Here is a 21,802-nt window from a genome sequence, read left to right as displayed (position 1 = left end):
TTGAGTGAAAGAATACATACCATATGATTTCATTTACATGGATTTCAATGGCAGGCAAAAATAACTCATGTTGACAGAATTTATAGTAATGGTTATTTTAGAGGGAGGATTCACTGTGAAGTGGCATGGATAAAATTTATAAAGGAACTACTTTGTATTTTGACATGTATGATGGGTTCATGGTACATATACATAGGTAGAAATTCACCTATACTCTTGTATACTTCAGGGTACTTTAATATATATATTCACGCTATATTTCATTAAAAAGTTTAACAAAATAGTAATCCAAAACCCAAAACCTACTCGTCCATGCCACCATGCAATTAAAAAGACAAACAAAAAGTTAAACAGAAGCATGTACAATAATCTACTTCAGGCTAACTACTTGACTATAGAGCTAAGTCCCTTTCCTTGAATGACTCAGTCTCAGCCATTTGAATGAACAGTTTGATTGTTCTACCAACAGCCACCAGCTGTGTGCTTGCGTACAATTTTCTAAGAGAATCAGCGGTAGGCTAGGGCCTGGCAGAGTATATTATCACCTACAAAAATAGTAAGGCCTCTTAATTGATTTGTGGCTAGCAGTCAAAGATTGAAAAACACTCCACCAAACAAGTCTCTCTTCCCACAGGATATTGTCCTGCTGAGTTGGTAATACTCATTCTCATTTTATACAGAAAAACATTTGGGCAAAGTGAGGTAAAGAGTTAGTTTGAGACTGTGTTGCTAATCAGTATCTGATTGGGAAATAGAATGCAAGTTGGCCAAATAAGAAGTTGCTACAGGATACTTGTTAGAGTAGATAAGGAAGGAAAGAAGGAGTAAAGTAAAGGAATTAAAGTAAAGGAATATTTCTATAATAATAGGACTCTAAACAGAATAAGATATATTCCATGCTTGTATAATTATAGCAAGATAGATTCTTCTGTCATGTATAACTAAAAAGAACCAATAAATAAAAACAAAAAGAAAAAAAAAAAAAAAGAAAAGGAATACTTACCTGGGAATCCAGGGAGGCCTGGTTGTCCTTTTGCTCCAGGGGTCCCTGGTAATCCAGGTAAACCAGTGTCTCCCATAGAACCTTTAATGCCTGGGCTCCCTGGGTATCCAGGCAGACCAGGTTCACCCTGAAAACACAAATAAAAAGATCAAAATGAAGTCTTGCATGACTTTGATTGTGTAACAACATAATGTTATTTATAGAGCTTTTACTATACATTGAATACTCTGTTAAGTGTTTTATATAAATTGCTTCATTTAATCATTACAAAAGCCCTATGAATTAGGTTTTGCCATCTTTATTTATAAATGAGAAAACTGAATTTTAGAGTATAATGTGCCTAAGCTCTTTAATAAGTAGCAGAATTAGGATTTGAACCGACGTCTACTTGATGCCAGAGCGCATGCTATTCCAGTGGTAGTTAGCTGTTTTATTCTTACTAATCCTTAGAAAGATATTGTTATTATCCCATTGTTATAGTGATGCAACTAGTAAGTGGTGGAATCTGAATTTGAATCCAGTCTGATTTCAGAACCTGTAATACTCATCCCTATTGTGCTACAATGCAATTCATTGCTTATAGAAAGCATGTCAAACAATAGGTACAGTAGGTTCTACTGTAAAAGGCAAATTTTATCTTAACAAGAATATGTCTATCAATTCTTCAGTGGACATTTAAAATCCTACTTCTTCCTTAAAGCCATTCTGGACAAAGAGATGTAATCTAAGAGCTTAGAGTTGGTTCAAAGTGATGAAGAATAAATGGTTCAGCTTTGGATTACAAAACCCAGTTTATGATTTTAAAAATACACTTGAAGGGCTAGGGTTGTGGCTCAGTGGTGGAGTGCTTGCCCACATGTGTGAGGCACTGGGTTTAATTCTCAGCACCACATATAAATAAATGAATAAAATAAAGTCCATCAACAACTAAAAAAACTTTAAAACATACACTTGAAATAGTGATGATTAAACTAAAAAAAAAGTATCTCTGTGATTATAGACAATTCATATATTACCATTCTCTCTTCTTCTCTTCCTCCTCTCCCTCCCCCTCTTTCCCCTTCTCCTTCTTCTCCTCTTTCTCTCTTTCTCTGTCTCTCTCTCTTTATCTCAGTACTGGGGGTTGAACACAGGGGCCCTTTTTATTTTTTATTTTAAGGCAGGGTTTCACTAAGTTGCTTAAGGTCTTATTAAGTTGACCAGGCTGGCCTTGAACTTGTGATCCTCCAGCCTCATCCTCCTGAGTTACTAGTATTACAGGCCTGCACCAATACAAGCTGCTACAATTTTTTCTCATAGAATATTTGCATTATATTTTCTTCTAACAGAATCCTATAACAATTCATAACCACTTTCACAATTAAGTTTTTCCCAGTAATAATGAAAACATGCACCATAACTCTAAATCTCTACCACAGTGCTCAGTGCTCTGCTCACAAGAATCATGACCTCCTCAACAAAATGTCAGTGTTTGCCATCACCTACTGAATATTTCCTTCTTCACTTAGTATTTACAATTGTCTGGGTGAACAATATCTTCTAGTTGTGACCTGTGTGTTTAGGCATGGTGATAATAACTTTTTAAATTTATGCCTTTTCACCTTACATCCTGTTATTTAAAAAAAAAACAGTTAAGAATTTTGGGCTGTGGATACATTTTTGTTTCTTTTAACCCCTTATAAATCAAGTAATTAGCTCATTTTTAGGCACACAATAAAGTTTTGGCTTGAAATGGTTTCATCTTATATGTTTACAAAGAAAAAGCTTTGAATTAATTATTATAAGTCCTGTTATACATGAAAGAATTTAATTTATATATCAAAATAAAATGAGAAAAATTCTAATATTCTGCTAATGATAAGCCTGAAAAGCAGTTTACAAACTCTGAATTACTTACTGTACTAAAATATGTTAAATTCTACACAGAAATTTAATCTCTAAGTTCAGCTAGCACTGTCCCCTAATACGGTTCCTCTCATCACCTTATAGCCCTAGTCCTTCAAACCAAATATATTTTAAAAAGAGAGTAAATATTTTATTAAGAGTTTTGAAGAGGACTAAAATTTACTAGATTAAGCTTTATATAACCTTTTATTATTCATATGATTACAGAGAAAACAATGAGTTTCAAGGAAGTTAAGCCAGAGGAAATAAGGAAGAGAACTCAGAAACTCAACACACTGGTCAGGAATCCTTAAATCACTCTGAGAAAGAAGATTCAGGTCTATTTGTACTTCAAGAGCTTAACTGTTGCAAATATCTGCATTTGTTCTAATGTTAAGCTTTGATAAAATTGTGAAATGGAATATACCATAGTAATGAGCCAAATCTACCACTCTGGAACAACCGAAAATACAGTAATACTGGAAGACTAGCATACTTGTTTTTAAAAAATGCCCGTAACTAGAATTGCTTTCAAGGTCACTGGGTTGTATCACATACAGCTCAGGTGAACAAGGGCTCAGTTTGATATCTTTGTTGTTAAAATTCAAACACTTTCACAATTAAGTTCCTAGTAACAATGAAATCTATGAGCATTGGTTCATAGTCAATTTCTACTATGTCTTACTAATAACACCTTCTCTTCCATTCCATATTATAATCTAAGAGACAGAATAAAATTATCAGTTTGCAGAAAAATTATCAGTTTGTACCACTTCATAGACAACATCAAAGATGGTGAGAAAATCAGCCTTTTTGGTTTTTGCCTGACACTGTAAAATTGAAGAAGCACTGCCACTAGGAAAAAACTCATTAAATGAATGGAAAATAATTGGTGAGAAAGGGTAAAAATGATATCCTGTTCTGTATTCCCCATAAAATTATTAATTATTTTTACAGCTCTATCTGTACTAGAAATTAAGAGTATCACAAACAAATCCATAAATGGCAAGGTCCGAGTCACTCAAGTTTATAATTTAGACAGAGGATATCAACAACAAGTGAAATTGAAATAGAACTAACCACCAGGCAATTAAAAAAAAAACTATTCATGTGTATAAACCCAAAGGAAATGAAATCAACATGTCAAAAATACACTACTCCCATGGTTTTGTAGCACTATTCAAAATAGCCAGGATAAGGAATCAACCTAAATGTCCATCAACAAATGAATACATAAAGAAAATTTGGCATATACACATGATGGAATAGTAGTCCACCATAAAAAGCACGAATGAACCTGGAAAACATTAAATGAAATAAGTCAAGTATGGACAAATATCATATGATCTCATTCACATGTGGAACCAGAAAAGGGGATCTCATAGAAGTTGAGAGCAGACAGTGGTTACCAGAAGCATAGAGAATAGGGAAGACAAGAGACAGGGAGAGGGTGGTCAAGACGAGAGAAGGGGAAGAGGTTGATCAACAGGTTTGGTAAGTTATGGTGCTCTACAACACAGCAAGGTGAATATAATTGATAGTAATGTATTATATATCTCAGAACATTCAGAAGGGAAGAATTTTAATATACACACCATAATGAAATTATAAAAGTTTAAGGTGAAAGATAGGCTAATTACCCAGATTGATTGCTACACTATGTATACAGGAATCGAAACATCACAATATGCATCATAAATATATGTAAGTCTTATGTGTCAACCAAAGAAATAAAATAAAATGATGGGGGGAAACTAGTGGATGAAGATACTCGCCTATCACTTCCAAAAATTTCTTTGTGTTCTTTTGTGTATGTGCGTGTTTTGTGGTTAAGAGCATTTAACATGAAATTAATCTATTTAATATATTTTAAGATGAATAATACTGTAAGCTATAGGCAGTGTATTATACCACAGATCTCTAGAACTTATTCACCTTGTATAACTGAAGTTTTATACCCATTGAGCAACCACAAATTTAATAAATCAATATACAGGAGAGAGTATACAATAAGATTTTCAAGTCTGTAATGTATGTAGCTCTCCCAGCTGGTAAAATGATAAGCTAACAGGAATAAACTAATAAATAATGGTTCAAGGCTGTATGAACGGGACAAAAGGTACCAAATGAGATATAATATGTGTATCTGTGAAGTAATGAACTTAATTTATCAGATCATGGGTTCAACAGTATTTTTTAACTACCCAAGGAGAGTAATAACAAATTTTTGCAAACATCAACTCAGTGAAGCCAAAAGTAGCTCAAATGCTAAAGAAACATTAGAGAAAAATATGACTCATGAAATCATGTTACTCCATATTAGCATAGTATTTGCCATTCTAGTAACCACAGCACATAACATTATTTAAAATGTATTCAAAATTAAATGAAAGGAAAACACCCATCTGTTCATCAAAACTCAAGATTCCATGGGCGGGGTTCTGGCTCAGTGGTACAGTGCTTGCCTAGCAAGTGTGAGGCACTGAGTTCGATCCTCAGCACCACATAAATAAATAAATAAATAAATAAATAAATAAATAAATAAATAAATAAATTGTATCCATCTACAACTTAAAAAAAAAAAAAAAACCTCTCAGGGTGGGCGCTGGGGTTGTGGCTCAGCACTATGGTGCTTGCCTTGCAAGTGTGAGACCCTGGGTTCGATCCTTAGCACCACATAAAAATAAATAAGTGAAATAAAGGTGTTGTGTCCAACTACAACTGAAAAATAAATATTAAAAACCCTGAAGATTCTAGAACTTTGTCTTTAAATGAAGACAGTAATTTTAAGACAAATAAAAACAGTATTTTTATAAGTAGATGATATATCTACTTTATAAGATGATGATAGACTACACATATACAATGAAATTATTCATCTTATAATTGAAGGTTTGTACCCTTTGACCAATATTTCCAAAGTGCTGGAAACCACCATGCCACTTTCTATAAATTTAACTACTCTAGAAACCTCATATAAGTGGAATCATAAAATATTTGTCTTTTGTTTGCTTTTTAAGGTGGTACTGTGGATTTGTGCATGCTATGCAAGTACTCTACTACTGAGCTATATCCATAGCCCCCAAATTTGTCTTTTTTGTGATAAGTTTATTCCATCCACTTGGCTTAATGTCTTCAAAGTTCATCCATATTGTAGCACACATCAAAACCTCATTCCATATTAATATTGAATAATATTCCATTGTACATGCATATGACATTTTGTCCATCCATTCTTCCAATAATGGACATTTGGATTACTTCTACCTTTTGGCTATTCTGAATAATGCTGGTATAAACATAGCTATAAAAAACATAGCTATAAAAATATCTGAGTTCCTGCTTTCTATTCTTTGGGATATTTATCTAGAAGTAGAATTGCTGGATCATATGCAAAGTCTGTTTATATTTTTGAGAAATTGCCATGCTGTTTTCCACAGTGGCTAAACCATTTTACATTCCCACCAGCCATGCACAAAGGTTCCACATACTCCATACAGTTACCAGCACCTGTTATTTACTATTTTTATAACAATCTTTTTAATAGGTATGAAGTATTACCTCGCTGTAGTATTGATTTGCATTTCCCTACTGATTAGTGATACTGACCATCTTTTCATGTACTTATTCTCCATAACTATATCTTTTGTGGAAGAAGGTCTATTCAAATCCTTTGTTCATTTTTGAATTTGGCTGCTTGGGTAATTTTATTGTTGATTGGTAGGAATTATTTATGAATTCTGAAAATTATACCCTTATCAGATATATGATTTGTACATTACTTTCTCTTTCTGTGAGTTGCCTTTTCCCTTTGTTGATACTTTTCTTGGATGCACAGAAAATTCTAAATTGGGTGTAATCCACTTTATCTATTTTTCTTTTTGTTGCCTAAGCTTTTGGTGTTGTAACCAAGAAATCATTGCCAAATACAATATCATGAAGCTTTTGTTCCATATTTTCTCTATGGGTTTTATAGTTTTAGGACTTATGTCTTTGATCAGTTTTATGTTTTGCATATGGTTTAAGGAAAGGGTTCAACTCCATTCTTTCCCATGTGGACATCTAGTTTTCCCAGCACCATTTGTTGAAGAGACTGTCTTTTTTAGATTGTGTGCCTTGTCAAAGATCATTTGATCATGTACAAGGTTTATCTCTGAACTTTTAAAAATTTTTATTGGTTCTTTTTATTTATACATGACAGTAGAATCAATTCTGATATAATTATACAAGCATAGGGTATATGTTATTCTAATTAGGACCCCATTCTTGTAGATGTACATAATAGTGGGATTCACTCTCTGTAGGTCTATTTAACTGTCTTTAGGTTAGTACCACCTAACCCGATTACTGTAGATTTCTAATATGTTTTGAATTCAATGAGTCCTTTGACTTTTTTTTTCAAAATTGATTTGGCAACTTAAAGAGTCACTTGAAAGTACATATAAATTTTAGGATGAATTTTCTATCTCTGTAAAATATGCTCATGAGACTTTGACAGGGATTTTGTTGAATCTGTAGATCACTTTGGGTAGTATGGGCACCAATCTTCCAATTACGGAACATAGGATGCCTTTCCATTTATTTGTTTTATTTTCTTTTAGCAGTATTTTCTAGTTTTCTATGTACAAGTCTTTTACCTCCTTATTTAGACTCATTCCTAAATATTACTTTTTATTTTTGATGCTATTGAAAATATGATTGTGTTCTTAATACCCTTCCCTGGTTGTTGGTTGTTAGTAGATAGAAACACAACAGTTTTTTTGTGTATTGATTTTGTGTTCTGCCACTAGGCTAAAAATATTTATTAGTTCTAACAGATTTTTGCATGTGTGAACTCGCTGTAGATATTTTGTACATATAGGATTATGTCTGCTTGCCTAGCATGAGAAAGGCCCTGCTGTTCAATAGCAGTACTGGAAAAAAATGACCATGTGAATCATCTCTGAATAAAAATAATTTATAATTTGGATGTCTTTTATTTCTTATCAATTACTCTGGCTAGGATTTCCAGTAATATCCTGAAAAAAAGTGGTGAAACTAACTGTGAGTTTTTCATATATGGTGTCTATTATGGTATAGTTTCCTTGTATTCCTAGTCTGTTGAGTGTTTTATCATGAAATGGTGTCCAATTTTGTCAAATGCTTTTTAAAAACCTTTTTTAGTTGTATATGGACACAATACCATTTTTTAAAAATCTTTTAATGTGGTACTGAGGATCAAACCCAAGGCCTCACATATGCGAGGCAAGTGCTCTACCACTGGGTCACAGCCCTAGCCCTTGTCAAATGTTTTTAATGCTTTGAGATGACTGAGTGATCTGCTTTTGAATTTATTATGGTAGAATTTTATTTAGGAATTTTTGTATCAATATTTGGAAGGGATATAGTCTGTTGTTTTCTTTTAGTGTCTGTGGCTTTGGTATTGGGGTAATCTTGGCATCACACATCAAATTTGGAAATTTTCCCACCTCTTAAATTTTTTGGAAGAGTCTAAAAATGAATGATGTTAATTCCTCTTCAAATGTTTGGTACAATTCAGCAGTGCAGCTATCGCATTCTGGGCTTTTCTTTGTTGGAAGGTTTTGGATTATTGAGTCAAACTCCTTACTAGCTATAGGTCTATTCAGATAATCTATTTTTAGGACTCAGTCTTAGTAGGCTGTGTTTCTAGGAATTTTTCTATAGAATTATGGAAAAATTTCCATCTTGGTTATAAAATTTGGGGCTTCTACAACCATTGGTTCTTAGTACTCTCATATATATATATATATATATATATATATTTATTTATTTTTGTAAAATTAGTAGTAATGTATCCTATTTGGTGATTTTAGCTAGTTGAGTCTTCTCTTTTTTCTTAGTCAATCTAGCTAAAGGCTTTTAAATTCTGTTGATGTGTTTGAAGAGCCAACTCCCTGATGTTGTTGATTTTCTCCACTGTTATTTTATTTGCCTATGCTCTAATTTTTATTTTCTTTCTTCTGTGAACTCTGGGTTTAGTTTGTTCTTTTTGTAATACGTTAAGCTTCAAAGCTAGGTTTTTGATTTGAGGTCCCTCTTCTCTAACATAAGCATTTACAGCTATCAATATATCCATTAGTATTGCCTTCTCTGCATCCTGTAAGTTTAGGAATATTGTGGTTTCATCTTCATTTGTCTCAAGATATATTCTAATTTCCCATATGGTTTCTTCTTTTTTCCATTGGTTATTTAATAGTATGTTATTTAATGTACACATATTTGTGGATTTTCTTAGTTTTTGTTCTATGTTAATTTCTAGTTTAACTTCACTGGGATTAGAAAAGACAAACTGTATAATTTTAATCTTCTTATGTATTAAGATTTTGGGCCTCACATATGGTCTATTCTATACTGTGAACTTGTAAAAATGTATATTCTGTTATGCTGAATGGAATGTTCTTTACATATCTGCTAGGTCCAATTCATGTTTTTAAAAATTAGTTATTTGTTTTCCTATTAAATTGTAAGAGTTGTTTATATATTCTAGATAAAAATATTTTACCTATTATTTGCAAAAAAAAATCTTAAATTTTAATATAGTCCAATTTATTTTTTTCTTTGGATTATTGGTGTCATATCTAAGAAACCATTACTTAGCCTAACATCATAGGGATTTAGTGGTATTTTTTTTCTAAGATCTCCATATTTTAGCTCTTATATTTAGGTATGACCCACTGCAATTTAATCTTGATTTAAAATATTTTTTAGTTGGTGATGGACCTTTATTTTATTTTTATTTATTTTTATGTGGTGCTGAGAATTGAACCCAGTGCATCACACATGCTAGGCAAGTGTACTTCCACTGAGCTACAATCCCACTCCATGATTTAATCTTTGTATATGACATGAGGTAGAGGATCTAAATTAATCCTTTTGCTTATAGATGTACTCTTGTCCTAACATCATTTGTTGAAAACATTTTTTTTTCTCCTTTTAATTGTCCCAACGCCTTTATTGAAAATCAGTTGACCAAAAATGTCTGGATTCATTTCTGGGCTCTAATCCATCTCATTCATCTCTATGTCTATCCTATGACAATCAATTCTAGGCCTTTTGAGGAAGATCTATGTCTATCCTATGCCAGTATCACCTTTATGATTACTAAGACTTAGTAGTAAGTTTTGGAATCCAAAAGGGTGAGTCCTTCAAATATGTTCTTTTCATGACTTTTTGACTATTCTGGGTCCCCCGAATTTCTATATATATTTTAGGATGTGCTTGTCAATTTTTTAAAAAAAATTAAATATCTTCATTTTATTAATTTATTTTTATGTGGTTCTAAGGATCGAATCCAGAGCCTCACACATGTCAGGCAAGCACTTTACCCCCGAGCTACAACCCCAGCCACTGCTTGTCAATTTCAACAAAAAATCCAGGATTATACTAGAAACTGCACTGTATCTGTAATATGGCTAAATTTTAAGATGAAGTGAGTAATGGAGGTAAGAACCATTGTGCTATATTAAAATAAGGATACACCTGGGCACTGTGGCCCACACATGTAATCTTAGTAGCTCAGAAGGCTAAGGCAGGAGGACTTGGAGTTTAAAGCCAGCCTCAGCAACTTAGCAAGGGCCTAAGCAACTTAGTAAGATTTTGTCCTGAAATAAAACTTAAAAAGGGATAGGGATGTAGCTCAGTGGTTAAATAGCCCTGGGTTCAATCCCTGGTACCAAAAAAAAGTTTAAGACATTAAAGCATTCTTTATTAATGTTAGTTATATATGTATATGGAAATGAAAAAGACAGTAAGTTACATTTATTTAGTCTACTTTAAAATGTTAGAAACATTGAGAATTAAAGTTTTTTTAAAATTAATTCTAAAACTTAGTACCAACTCAGAAATATAACACTTTTTTCAGTAAAGGCAGAAAGTATTTTATTATTTTTAAGCCTCTCTTCCTAAATTTTACTCCATGTATGTATAATATTTCAAAATACACTCTACTGTCATGTATATCTAAAAAGAACAAATAAAATATTTCTATAACAGGATTATTGTAAAAATTATATAAATTAAAGGTCTAGCCTGAATAGTAGATACTACTCAGCCTCAGAGATGGGATATCCTTATTCTAAAGAAATGTAGACTTTTGGACAGGGCTAGGATTGTGGCTCAGTGGTAGAGTGCTCGCCTACCAGGCACGATCCTCAGCACCACATAAATGTAAAATAAAGATATTGTGTCCACCTAAAACTAAAAAATAAATATTAAAAAAAGAAATGTAGACTTTTGGAAAGCAAATAATTATGACTTAATTTTTAGAGATTGTGTTTTTTGTAGCAAAAAAAAATTAAAAAAGAGTTATCTAAGTTTTAATTAGAGACACTGAGAGTACTTAGCCAAAACTGTCAATCTGACATGTTTCAGAAAAAAAAATCACTTGGGAGAAATGGATTTGCAAAAAATGTCATGCAAAAGGAAGATATAAGATGTGAAGAGTTAGATACACTGAACATAATTTACAAAACCTTAAGCTCATCCAAAGAAGAGAAAAATTCTATTTAATGGAATTAGAGATTAAATTGCAGAATACAATTTAACTATTATACCACAGGCAGGCTTGAAATTGTTTATGAAAAGGAATACTAAATTTTAAAACCTTAGTATTTATCTAGGAAACAAAAATTCACCAAGAGTAGTTTGAACAGTGGCTCAATTCTTTTCACTGTATAGCTTATAATTTGTAGGACACATATTTTCTATGCCTTGGCACAGAAATTGTCCCATTACTTTCTAAGTTTGGATCAGCTTCCAATATTTTTTGGGGTACCAGGGATTGAACTCAGGGGTGCTTAAGCACTAAGCCACATCCCCAGCCAACTTCCAATATTTTAACCTTTGCACTTTGAATCTTGTGAAATGTCTCCAAGAGTTCCTTTACTGTGAATTTTTCTGATGGCATCACTTCTCTGTAATATCTTCATTCTTTTCATCAATGCCACTTTTCTCATTTATTTTGTACAACATAAACTACATTCTTGGCTTCCTATCGACTCTCAAATAGTGGCAGGGTCTACATTCCTATGGTTGGCTATTTTTTTTTCTATAACTCCATTTACAACCGGTTGAAATCTCACTTCCAGTGTTATCACTTCCCCCTTTCTACTTTTTCTTTTTATTATTTTGTGAGGCTTCACATATGCTAAGCATGCAATTTACAACTAGTGTACACTCCCAGCTCCATTTTCCATATTTTTTTGCACTTTTTTCTTTACTTGTCAATTTCCTCTTTCAATTTTCCATTTTTGTAAAATACCACATTGGTTTATCACTGGGAGACAGGGCTGTAACACAACTACATTCTTTGCTGTCAGTACAAGAACTGAACAGATGCATGGTGACTAATAACTGACAGAATTTGAAAGAAGTAAAATGACTATTCACCAAACATGATGCAATCTGTTATTTACATTGTAATTTATGGACTGAAAACTAATATAGCATGGTAACTGAAATTGGAGCCATGCTGTTGTGCACCAGTATTATTTAACTAAGTTGTAACTGAAACTTATATGTATCAGATATGTGCAAAGGAATGATGGCCTATGTATATTAAACTGAGCTACAAAACCTTAATATTTCATCCTTGTTCCTCTATTATCTATTTGAAAACAGCAGCTTTTATACACACACACACTTAATATACATTAATATATAATAAATCATACTATGCTTTATATTTGTTTCCTATTTTAGTCAGGAACAAAAGCCCTAACTATAACCTATAAGGCCCTAGATAATCTGATTACCAACCTGAGCCATCTCCTATTTAGTGTCACCTCATTCATTCCATTTAATCTTCACTGGCCTCATTTATGTTTCCTAAACACATCAGGTATGCCCCCACCTTAGGGTCTTTGTAGGACTCACTCCCTTACTGCAGTGATGTCACTGCTCAATTGTTATCAGAGAGATTTTCCATTAATGACCTGTTCCAAAATTTAACAATTCCCAGCAATTCCTACCTACATACCTTGCTCTACATTTTATCTTGAGATTTATAACCTTCTAACATATTGCAGACTTATTTATTTTGTTTAATGTATATCTCCTTGACTACATAAAAGTACCAGGTTGGCAGTAAGTTTTGTTTTTCCTTTATCTTTTATCTTCAGTTTTTGGTGGTGCTGGGGATTGAACCCAGGATCAACTGCATGCTAGGCAAGCACTCTAACACTGAGCTGCATCCCCAGCCCTGCATTTGTTTCTTTTATGATGTAGCCCCAGCACCTAGCATAGTGCCTGGCACATTACACATATTCAATAGGTATATTTTGAATGAAATAAATGAATACAAATTCACCTATGTAAAAAATTTAAAACTTCTCCATACGGAAGTACACTATGAAGAGTATTATTACTTTTTTATAACTTTATTTTATTTATTTATTTTTATGTGGTACTGAGGTTCAAACCCAGGGCCTTGCATGTGCAAGGCGAGCACTGTACTGCTGAGCCATAACCCCAACCCCAATGAACAGTATTATAAGACAAACAATTGATGTGGAGAAAATATTTGTGGCATATATAACAGTGAATGTAACTTCACTATTTATAATGTACTTTTACTAATCAGTATTGAATATTATCCTTTACCTAAAAGTATGAGGCAGAGTAAAACTAGACAATTTACAGAAGAGATATGAACAGATGAACCTTACTTGTATTCAGGAAAATTCAAATATAAACAAATAATTATATCTTACTTATTACCTATTAAATTGGCAAATTTAGAAAAATTGATAATACGCAATATTTATAAAATGAAGAGAAAATAGAAAACATTTTATTGTAATCACAAAAATATAAATGAGTAGAGATGTCTGATAGAAACCTATGACAGAACTATCAATATTACAATGGCAAATACATGCTTGGTCCTAGCAACTCTGCTCAGAATTTATTCTATGGTGATATTTATGAAAGGTTCTTTAGATATATATATGTAAAATATGAATAAGAATTTTCAGTGTCATATATTTAGACTCATGAAACTATAAAAATGACTTCAGTATTCCTAATAGGTTAAATTATTTCTCATAAACCCACATAGAATATAGCATATAATTACAAAAAGAATGATGCACATATTTATGGCTTGATTAAAAAAAAAAAAGATCGCCATGAAGTACGCCAATCCCAAAAAAACAAAGGCCAAATGTTTTCTTTGATATGAGGATGCTGACTCCTAATGGCAATTGGTGGGTAGGGAGCATGGGAGGAATGGAGGAACTTTAGATAGTGCAAAGGGGAGGGAGGGAAAAGGAGGGGGCCAGAGGGTAGGAATGATGGTGGAATGAGTTAGACTTTATTACCCTAAGTACATGTATGAAAATAATTTGTGTACAATCAGTGACTTAAAAAATTGTGCTATATATGTGTAATATGAAATGAATTGCATTCCGCCATCATGTATAACAAATTAGAATAAATAAATAATTTAATAAAAATAGAATTGTCAAGAATTCCTAAGCTATGACACCTAAGTAAGTAGATGTACAGCATGGTTTTATGTATGTGAATAAAATTACACAAAGACATTTCAGTGTGGAAGATGTAGCATCATTTCACATATCCATAATAGAGGAAAATGCTTCCAAGTTTAATTGAAATATTCTTTCCATTGTAAGATGTACTCCAATACCATGGATTTTTAAATGTAAAAAAAAGGAATTTTAAAAGTAATGAAATATCCTAAATGCATGCACATATCTGTATTAAAACACTTTTCTGGAAGAGTAAATGAGAAAATGCTTAAACTGATTACCCTGGAAAAAAAAGCGAAAGGGGATTTGGAGCTTGTGAACATGTAGAAAGAAATTCTCAACTTATATCTTTCCAAATTGAGTGCATTTTAAAGTCAAGTTCATATGTTACTATTATTATAAAAACTTACAAACACAAAAATATCAATGCATTTATCCTTGACCCAGCAATTTCACTTTTAGGAATCTATTCAGCATAAATAATTATATACGTGTCTGCAGAAAGAATGTACATGACAAAGAAAACTAAGATATACTGAAAAAGAAAAATATTTAAGTGATAAAACAAGGCTAAGTATAGTGTACACAATAATTCTACATATATAATGTGTGTAGACAAGAGAACTCAAATTCCTAAATTTTACTTTCTGTTGAAAGTGTGCTTCTATAGGGAAAATATAAGAAAAAATAGAATAGGGCATGAATTAGAGTTTCACTTTTACTCTTTATATTTCTGTGTTTTATTTTGTAATAAAACGTATACTCATGTATTACTGTAAGACGTAAATATAACATAAAAATTAAATTTACTTCAATAGACTTTACATTATAAAGTGGAATTAATATGCAGAAACTGCTCTTGAATCTCTGTCTCTTTTTTTTTTTTTTTTTCTGGTACTGGGGATTAAATCCAGGAATGCTTAACAACTGAGCAATATCCCCAGCACTTTTATTTTTAATATTTATTTTTTAGTTTCAGTTGGACACCGTACCTTTATTATATTTATTTATTTTTATGTGGTGCTGAGGATCAAACCTAGGGCCTCGCACATGCTAGGCAAGAGCTCTACCGCTGAACCACAACCTCATCCTCCCCCCCCCCAGCACATTTTATTGTTTTTTTTTTTTTTTATATTGTCACAGGTTCCTGCTCAGTTGCTTATGGCCTCGATAAGTTGTTGATTATCTCCTATAATAAGTGGATCAAGTGGACAATTAAAACTATAGTCCTTTTGTATATTATGTATGATATGCCTCTGGTTTACTGAAACACATTCAAAAGGAAATTATTGCCAGGTGTAGTAGCACATGCCTGTAGTCCCAGCTACTTGGAAAGCAGTAAACGAGGATCACAAGTTTAAGACAAATCTTGGACAACTTAGTGAAAGCCTGTCTTAAAATAAAATAAGGGCTGGGGATTTAGCCTAGTGGTAGAGTGCTTTGCCTAGCATGTGCAAGACCTTGAGTTCAATCTTCAGCACTGCAAAGAAATAAATCATCTCTAAAATATAATTCTATAAATTCTTATTTAAGAAGAAATTTTCACTAATTCCATGCAAGTTGGGTAACATAAATACACCTTAGCTCTGTATTCTGACTGCATGATTAAGGGAGTTATTACATTTTTACATGGAACTCAGCAGTTGTTCGTAGATTCTCATTGAGTCTAATGGTTCTAAATATGTTCTAAATTTGATTACTTGAGAAACACCACCCAAGTTTTCATACTGACTAGGGGAGTATAGAAGTATGTAAAACTGTATTAACAAACTAATCCAGATATGCAGCAGGGCATACTAATATACTTTAATTAACTGCTAAAGTCACTTTGTTTTCAAATATTTCAAAATAATTAATAATAATATTAGGGAAAAAAACATCAACAACTCCACCACTAAAAAGGGAAAACCAAAACCAAGCAAAAATATACCTCTAGTTTACTGAAACATATTCAGAGATTAAGGTACTGGAAAATCAAAGAAACCAGAAAGTTTTCTTTTTTTCTTTTTTTTTTTTTTGGATTTGGTGCAAACATGAAAACATATCTTCTTACAATCTAAGAGAAATGAGAAGGAACGTATTTCTTATCCAGTATCTACTGTATCATTCAATAAATTTCTTAATGAAGAATTAAAAATTAGTATTAATTAAAAAAATTACAACAGCTCAAGCATATGACTAGAATATGATTTTACCTTTGGGCCAGGAAGACCTGGAAGACCAATGCCTGAAACACCAGGATCACCTTTGTCTCCTTTCTGTCCAGGTAATCCTGGGGAGCCAGGTTTTCCAGGAACTCCAGGAGGTCCAGGGGGCCCTTCCATACCCTGAGGGCCTGTTAAAATATGTAATATATAATATTTTATTAAATATTCTTTAATGATGGCATATTTAAGATGCATATGACCAAGCAAAACATAAAAAAAACAAAAGCTGTAAACTCTTGAGTTATATCATAATGAGCTTCACAATCAGGATCATACAAAGGCCTATTTTTAAAGGAAGTTCAAATAAAAGGGACACAGCTAGAGAGCAGATATGCTTGTGAATTTTAACTTTTAAAATTTCTAAAGTTCTATTCCTTAATTCCCCACATCAAATATTTTTGTAACAAGGGCTGGGATATATCTCAGTGGTACAGTGCTTTCTTACCATGTGTAAAACTCTGGATTCAATCCCTATAGCCATTAAAAAATTGAAACAAGACTTCTATCCATTGATTACTTTAAAGATGGTCCCAGTCTGAACCTATCAACACTAGTTCCTTTCCTTTCTTTTCTCCCTTCTTCTTCCCTAACAAATTCCCCTTTTTTCCTTCCTTTCTTTTTCAGTGTTACAGATCAATCCCAGGGCCTCATGAAGGCTAAGCAAATGCTTTACCACTGAGCTACATCCCCAGGCCCTTACACTAGACTCTTCTGATAAAAAGAAGATAGTCAATCACCTTCCATTAATAGGACTAAATATATGGGAAGTATTCACTCACCTGGAAATCCCATGTCACCTATGTTTCCTTTAAGTCCAGGAGGTCCTATAAGTCCTGGCTCGCCAGGGAAACCAGGGTTACCCTTGGGACCTAGAACAGTGAAATTGGTAAAATTAAGACAAATAAGCTCCAGCATGGGATTTGATGGGTTAAACATTAATATGTGATTAAGGTCCACAGATATAACTCAGCATGAAACATCAAGCAATCTTAGTAGTACTGCAAAAAAAGGGGGAGGTGGAGAGAGAAAGAAAACAAAAAAAAATAAAATGAATCTCGTTAGAAACTTATTACAATATAATTTGGTAATAGAGGTCTCCTAATATAATTTTAAAAAATACCAGTATATCTTGTTTCTTCCCCTAAAACTTTTCTAATTACCTCAGGTTCTATTGTTGCATTTGTATAACTATGCTTATTGTTTTGTATTTTCAAAGATAAATCAATAAAATGAGTTTATTAAGATTAATAAATGATGATTAAATCAGTATATACACACGGAAATTTCACAATGAAACAATTCATTGATTTGTACAATTAGTATATGCTAATAATTATAACAAAATAGATTCATACATGGCTTTCCCATATAAAGCCTGATTACATGAGACCAGGAAGAGCAAAGGTAGTAACCTGTCATGATACAGCCCTAGTACTGTAGGCCAGAGAGTGATAATGGTTGATAGGCTGATGTAGAGGCACTTGGCAGTCACCCCCAACAGGCATAGCTGTTCTGTCTGTATATTCTTCCTAGAGCGTAGGTGCATTAACTCTGTGATATCATCTAGGTGTTTTCCAAGGACCACAGTGTTGTTACCTTAAACACTATTTTTCCTTAATTTTTTTTCTTTTCACATTGATTTCTAGCTTGGGGAAGAGAAGAAAATGCAAAAGATGTGAGGGAGAAACAAGGAAAGAATTTTTCTTTCATACTACCTCAAGGCAATGTGGTATAGAGTCTAAAACAAATTAACAGATCTTCAAGGATTTTAGGGAGGAAAAGAACCACCTGTTCTTTATTTCTGTAGGGTCCATACTAAAAGAAAATGGCTTAAGAAACATCAAGAAAGAATTTTGTGAGGTATCGGAAAAAAATCCTATTTACTATAAGGGTTATTAATGTTATAACAGTCTACCAAGGCAGGTTGTGAAATTTTCATCCCTAGAATTTTTTTTTTTTTGAGAGAGAGAGAGAGAGAGAGAGAGAGAGAGAGAGAGAGAGAGAGAGAAGAGAATTTTTAAATATTTATTTTTCAGTTTTCAGTGGACACAACATCTTTATTTTATTTTTATGTGGTGCTAAGGATGGAACCCAGTGCCCCGCGCATGCCAGGCAAGCGCGTTACTGCTTGAGCCACATCCCCAGACCCCTAGAAATTTTTAAAAATGGAATTGGCAGTCATCTGTTTTAAAATAGTGTAATGACAAATTCATCTGAGGGCAAAAACAAAACAGGAAACAGTAACCTACACACACACACACACACACTGTGATTTATTTTATTTTTTTAAAGAGAGAGTGAGAGAGGAGAGAGAGAGAGAGAGAGAGAGAGAGAATTTTTAATATTTATTTTTTAGTTCTCGGTGGACACAACATCTTTGTTGGTATGTGGTGCTGAGGATCGAACCCGGGCCGCACGCATGCCAGGCGAGCGCGCTACTGCTTGAGCCACATCCCCAGCCCGCACACTGTGATTTATAAAAGGTTTATAATTGTCATTTGCAACATATAAAATAAAGCATAGAACGTACTTGAACCATACTTCTATATATACACTGCTACCATAAAAGAGAAGAAACTCAATGAGCAAAACAAAATATCCTACAAATCTTATCTGTTGAAACTTGGGCCAAATGGAAACGTTTTTGTTGAAAGTGAGTTCCATGTTACCATGACCAGATCCAAAGCATCATCAAACATGAAAAATACATAATTACTTTTCCAGGATTCTGGGTCAAGTCATTCAAATAAGTGCCCTATGATACCTACCTGATGATCCTGGTAATCCAGGTTGTCCACTCAGTCCAGGTTGCCCTGGGTCTCCAGGCAATCCTTGGTAGCCTTTTGGCCCTGGAACTCCAGGAATACCTTCCAAGGATGAGTAAAAGAGACTAGTTAGGCTAATTATCATTATCCAATAAACTAGTTTGGCAAAACAAGCTACCCAAGTGTTGAACACTAAGTGAAATAAAGAAACTGATGTGGTATGAACCATTAATACTGGACTCATACTAACGACTCTACTTTTTAGTAATCTACCACCAAAAAAAATCAGAGCACTTAATAAAGTAACTTCTCTCTTTGTGTTTCAGTGTCTTACAGTATAAAATGAAGAAGCTGGGACAGATAATCCCTAGACTATCTCTCAAATTCAACGGCTATCTTTAATAAGCCCATGTAGAGGTCAAGTACAGTTTACTGCTCCTATTATACAGAAAGCATGGTATCTCTCTACACACACATTCACATGTATACACAACTGAAAATATTAATGATTGGAACACAAAAAGAGTTATAAATTTACTACAAGCTGCAAATGAACATAACTGGATTTAATGTTCCATATTGTTTGAAAGGCTATTCTACATAGATTGGGTTGGAAGAGATTTGAAAATTTGTTTTTTTTTTCTATAAGTGTTTTACATATTGTCTTGTGCTTATCTATATTTTGTAATGTTTTGTTATGAAGATGTTATACTTCTATAAAAAGGAAAAAGGATATTTTTTAATTTCAAAAATCCACATTATACTTCATACCTTATTTGCTTCTAATAAAACAACTATAATAGCACAGTTGTTCCCTAGACCTACTTTCAATGACTTTCCCCACAGCTGAACTTGGCTATTCAGAATCCAATATTTGTTTATTTTGCCAAGGTAGAATAACAGTGAACTATATTTAAAAGCCAAGTTTGATATGGATATCAAAACACTACAGTTCAACAATGTGCCATTCATCCCCATCTGGTTTCAAGAGGAAAAAATGAAAAGGAGTAGCAAATTTCCTAAACAATGAAATCTATTTTTGAAGTGAGTGTGGCTATATATCCTTTTCTATCTTATACATCCTATACTACTTTCTGTAAGGCTTAAAGGTGACTGGCTAAGTCTACTTTAAAATCTCCCAGCTTGTGATAGGAAAACTACAAAGAAAATATTTGAACAAAAGTTGATCTGTCAAAAATTATAAACCAAGTGAAAATTAATGTTCTTTAGCAACATCTGATGCATCTAAGTATGCTTTGTTGATGAATTCTCTTATTCAAGTTACTTTTCATTTTATCTAAAAATTAAACTTCAGGGGCTGAGGGCATGTGTAGCTCAGTGCTAGAGTGCATGCCTGGCATGCAGAATGTCCTGGGATTAATACCCAGTACCACCTCTTCCCCCAAATTAAATTTCAGACATATCAGAAAACACATCCATAAATACATGCATTCACTCACCTGGTAATCCAGGTTCCCCCTTCTCTCCTTTTGAGCCCAGGAAATTTGGATCCATCGGTCCAGGTGGGCCTGGAAGGCCAGGTTCTCCTTTTCCACCTTTTTCTCCTGCAGGGCCAGGAAGTCCTGGCTGACCCTGCAAGCCGTCATCACCTAAAATCAATGTGTGTGGGGGAAGACAAAGCAGATGTGACTTATTCATCCACAATTAATACATATATAGTTTATATGTTTAGTAGTTGGGTTGGCTGCTAGCAACCCAAAACATTTATGCAGCTTAAGTTAAAGTCTATGAATTTCTTGAGCACATACACAGTTTTAAACTCAAATAAGAATATTTCCTTCTGTAATTATTTGACAATGATAGACTGCCCCTGCCAAAAAAATTAATCCTTATATTTAGAGCTAAGCATTTACCATGTTTTCTGGTACCAAACTAAGTATATCACTAAATTTAAAACAAGAGCTTTTTAAATGCATACAAAGAAAACACTAAGCACTGTTCATTTTGAAGTAGTCACATAAAAATATTCTGTACCAACATAAAGGAATCTTTAATTTTTGTTTCTTATACACATCTGCTAGCATACTCTGAATATTACCTTTAAGACCAGGAACACCACTTTGTCCAGGAATTCCTAAAGGTCCTGGTGGGCCAGGAGGTCCCATCATACCCATTTCACCCTTGGCACCTTTGAAGAATATCAATAAGTAATTTTTGCCTTTTTTGACTTTGGAAAGATAAAAAATAAGTTTTAAGATGTCAACTGCAAAACAACTATAGGTTGGAAAGAAAGCACTGTGGAGTTTTACCTTTTTCACCTGTTGTAACCTTAGTTCCCACTATTGCCAATACCCAGGAATATAGACATTCATTGTGGCAGCTAATCACCAAAGATGCCCTCTCAATGAAACATATTTCCCAGCATATACATTTTGTGGTAACCCTCTCCCCTGGAATAAGAGCTGACTCTCT

The 21,802-nt window shown here is 33.3% G+C and overlaps 1 protein-coding gene across 1 annotated transcript in view; it reads right to left on the bottom strand.

Moving 5' to 3' along the window:
* The window catches only part of COL4A5 (collagen type IV alpha 5 chain), a 221,814-nt gene that overhangs the window by 39,731 nt on the left and 160,281 nt on the right, over positions 1-21,802 (bottom strand). Inside the window, exons 32-37 of the mRNA XM_081276854.1 lie at positions 21,429-21,518; positions 20,830-20,979; positions 19,373-19,471; positions 17,384-17,473; positions 16,593-16,732; positions 1,004-1,130 (exon numbers count right to left, since the gene is read on the bottom strand). Coding sequence (XP_081132980.1) covers positions 1,004-1,130; positions 16,593-16,732; positions 17,384-17,473; positions 19,373-19,471; positions 20,830-20,979; positions 21,429-21,518 — 696 coding nt within the window. The remainder of the gene's footprint in view (positions 1-1,003; positions 1,131-16,592; positions 16,733-17,383; positions 17,474-19,372; positions 19,472-20,829; positions 20,980-21,428; positions 21,519-21,802) is intronic.

The sequence above is a fragment of the Spermophilus citellus genome, assembly GCF_964194105.1.
Source record: "Spermophilus citellus genome assembly, chromosome: X".
Lineage (NCBI taxonomy): Eukaryota > Metazoa > Chordata > Mammalia > Rodentia > Sciuridae > Spermophilus > Spermophilus citellus.
The sequence above is the reverse complement of the archived record's forward strand: the minus strand, read 5'-3'. Positions and strand labels throughout refer to the sequence as shown.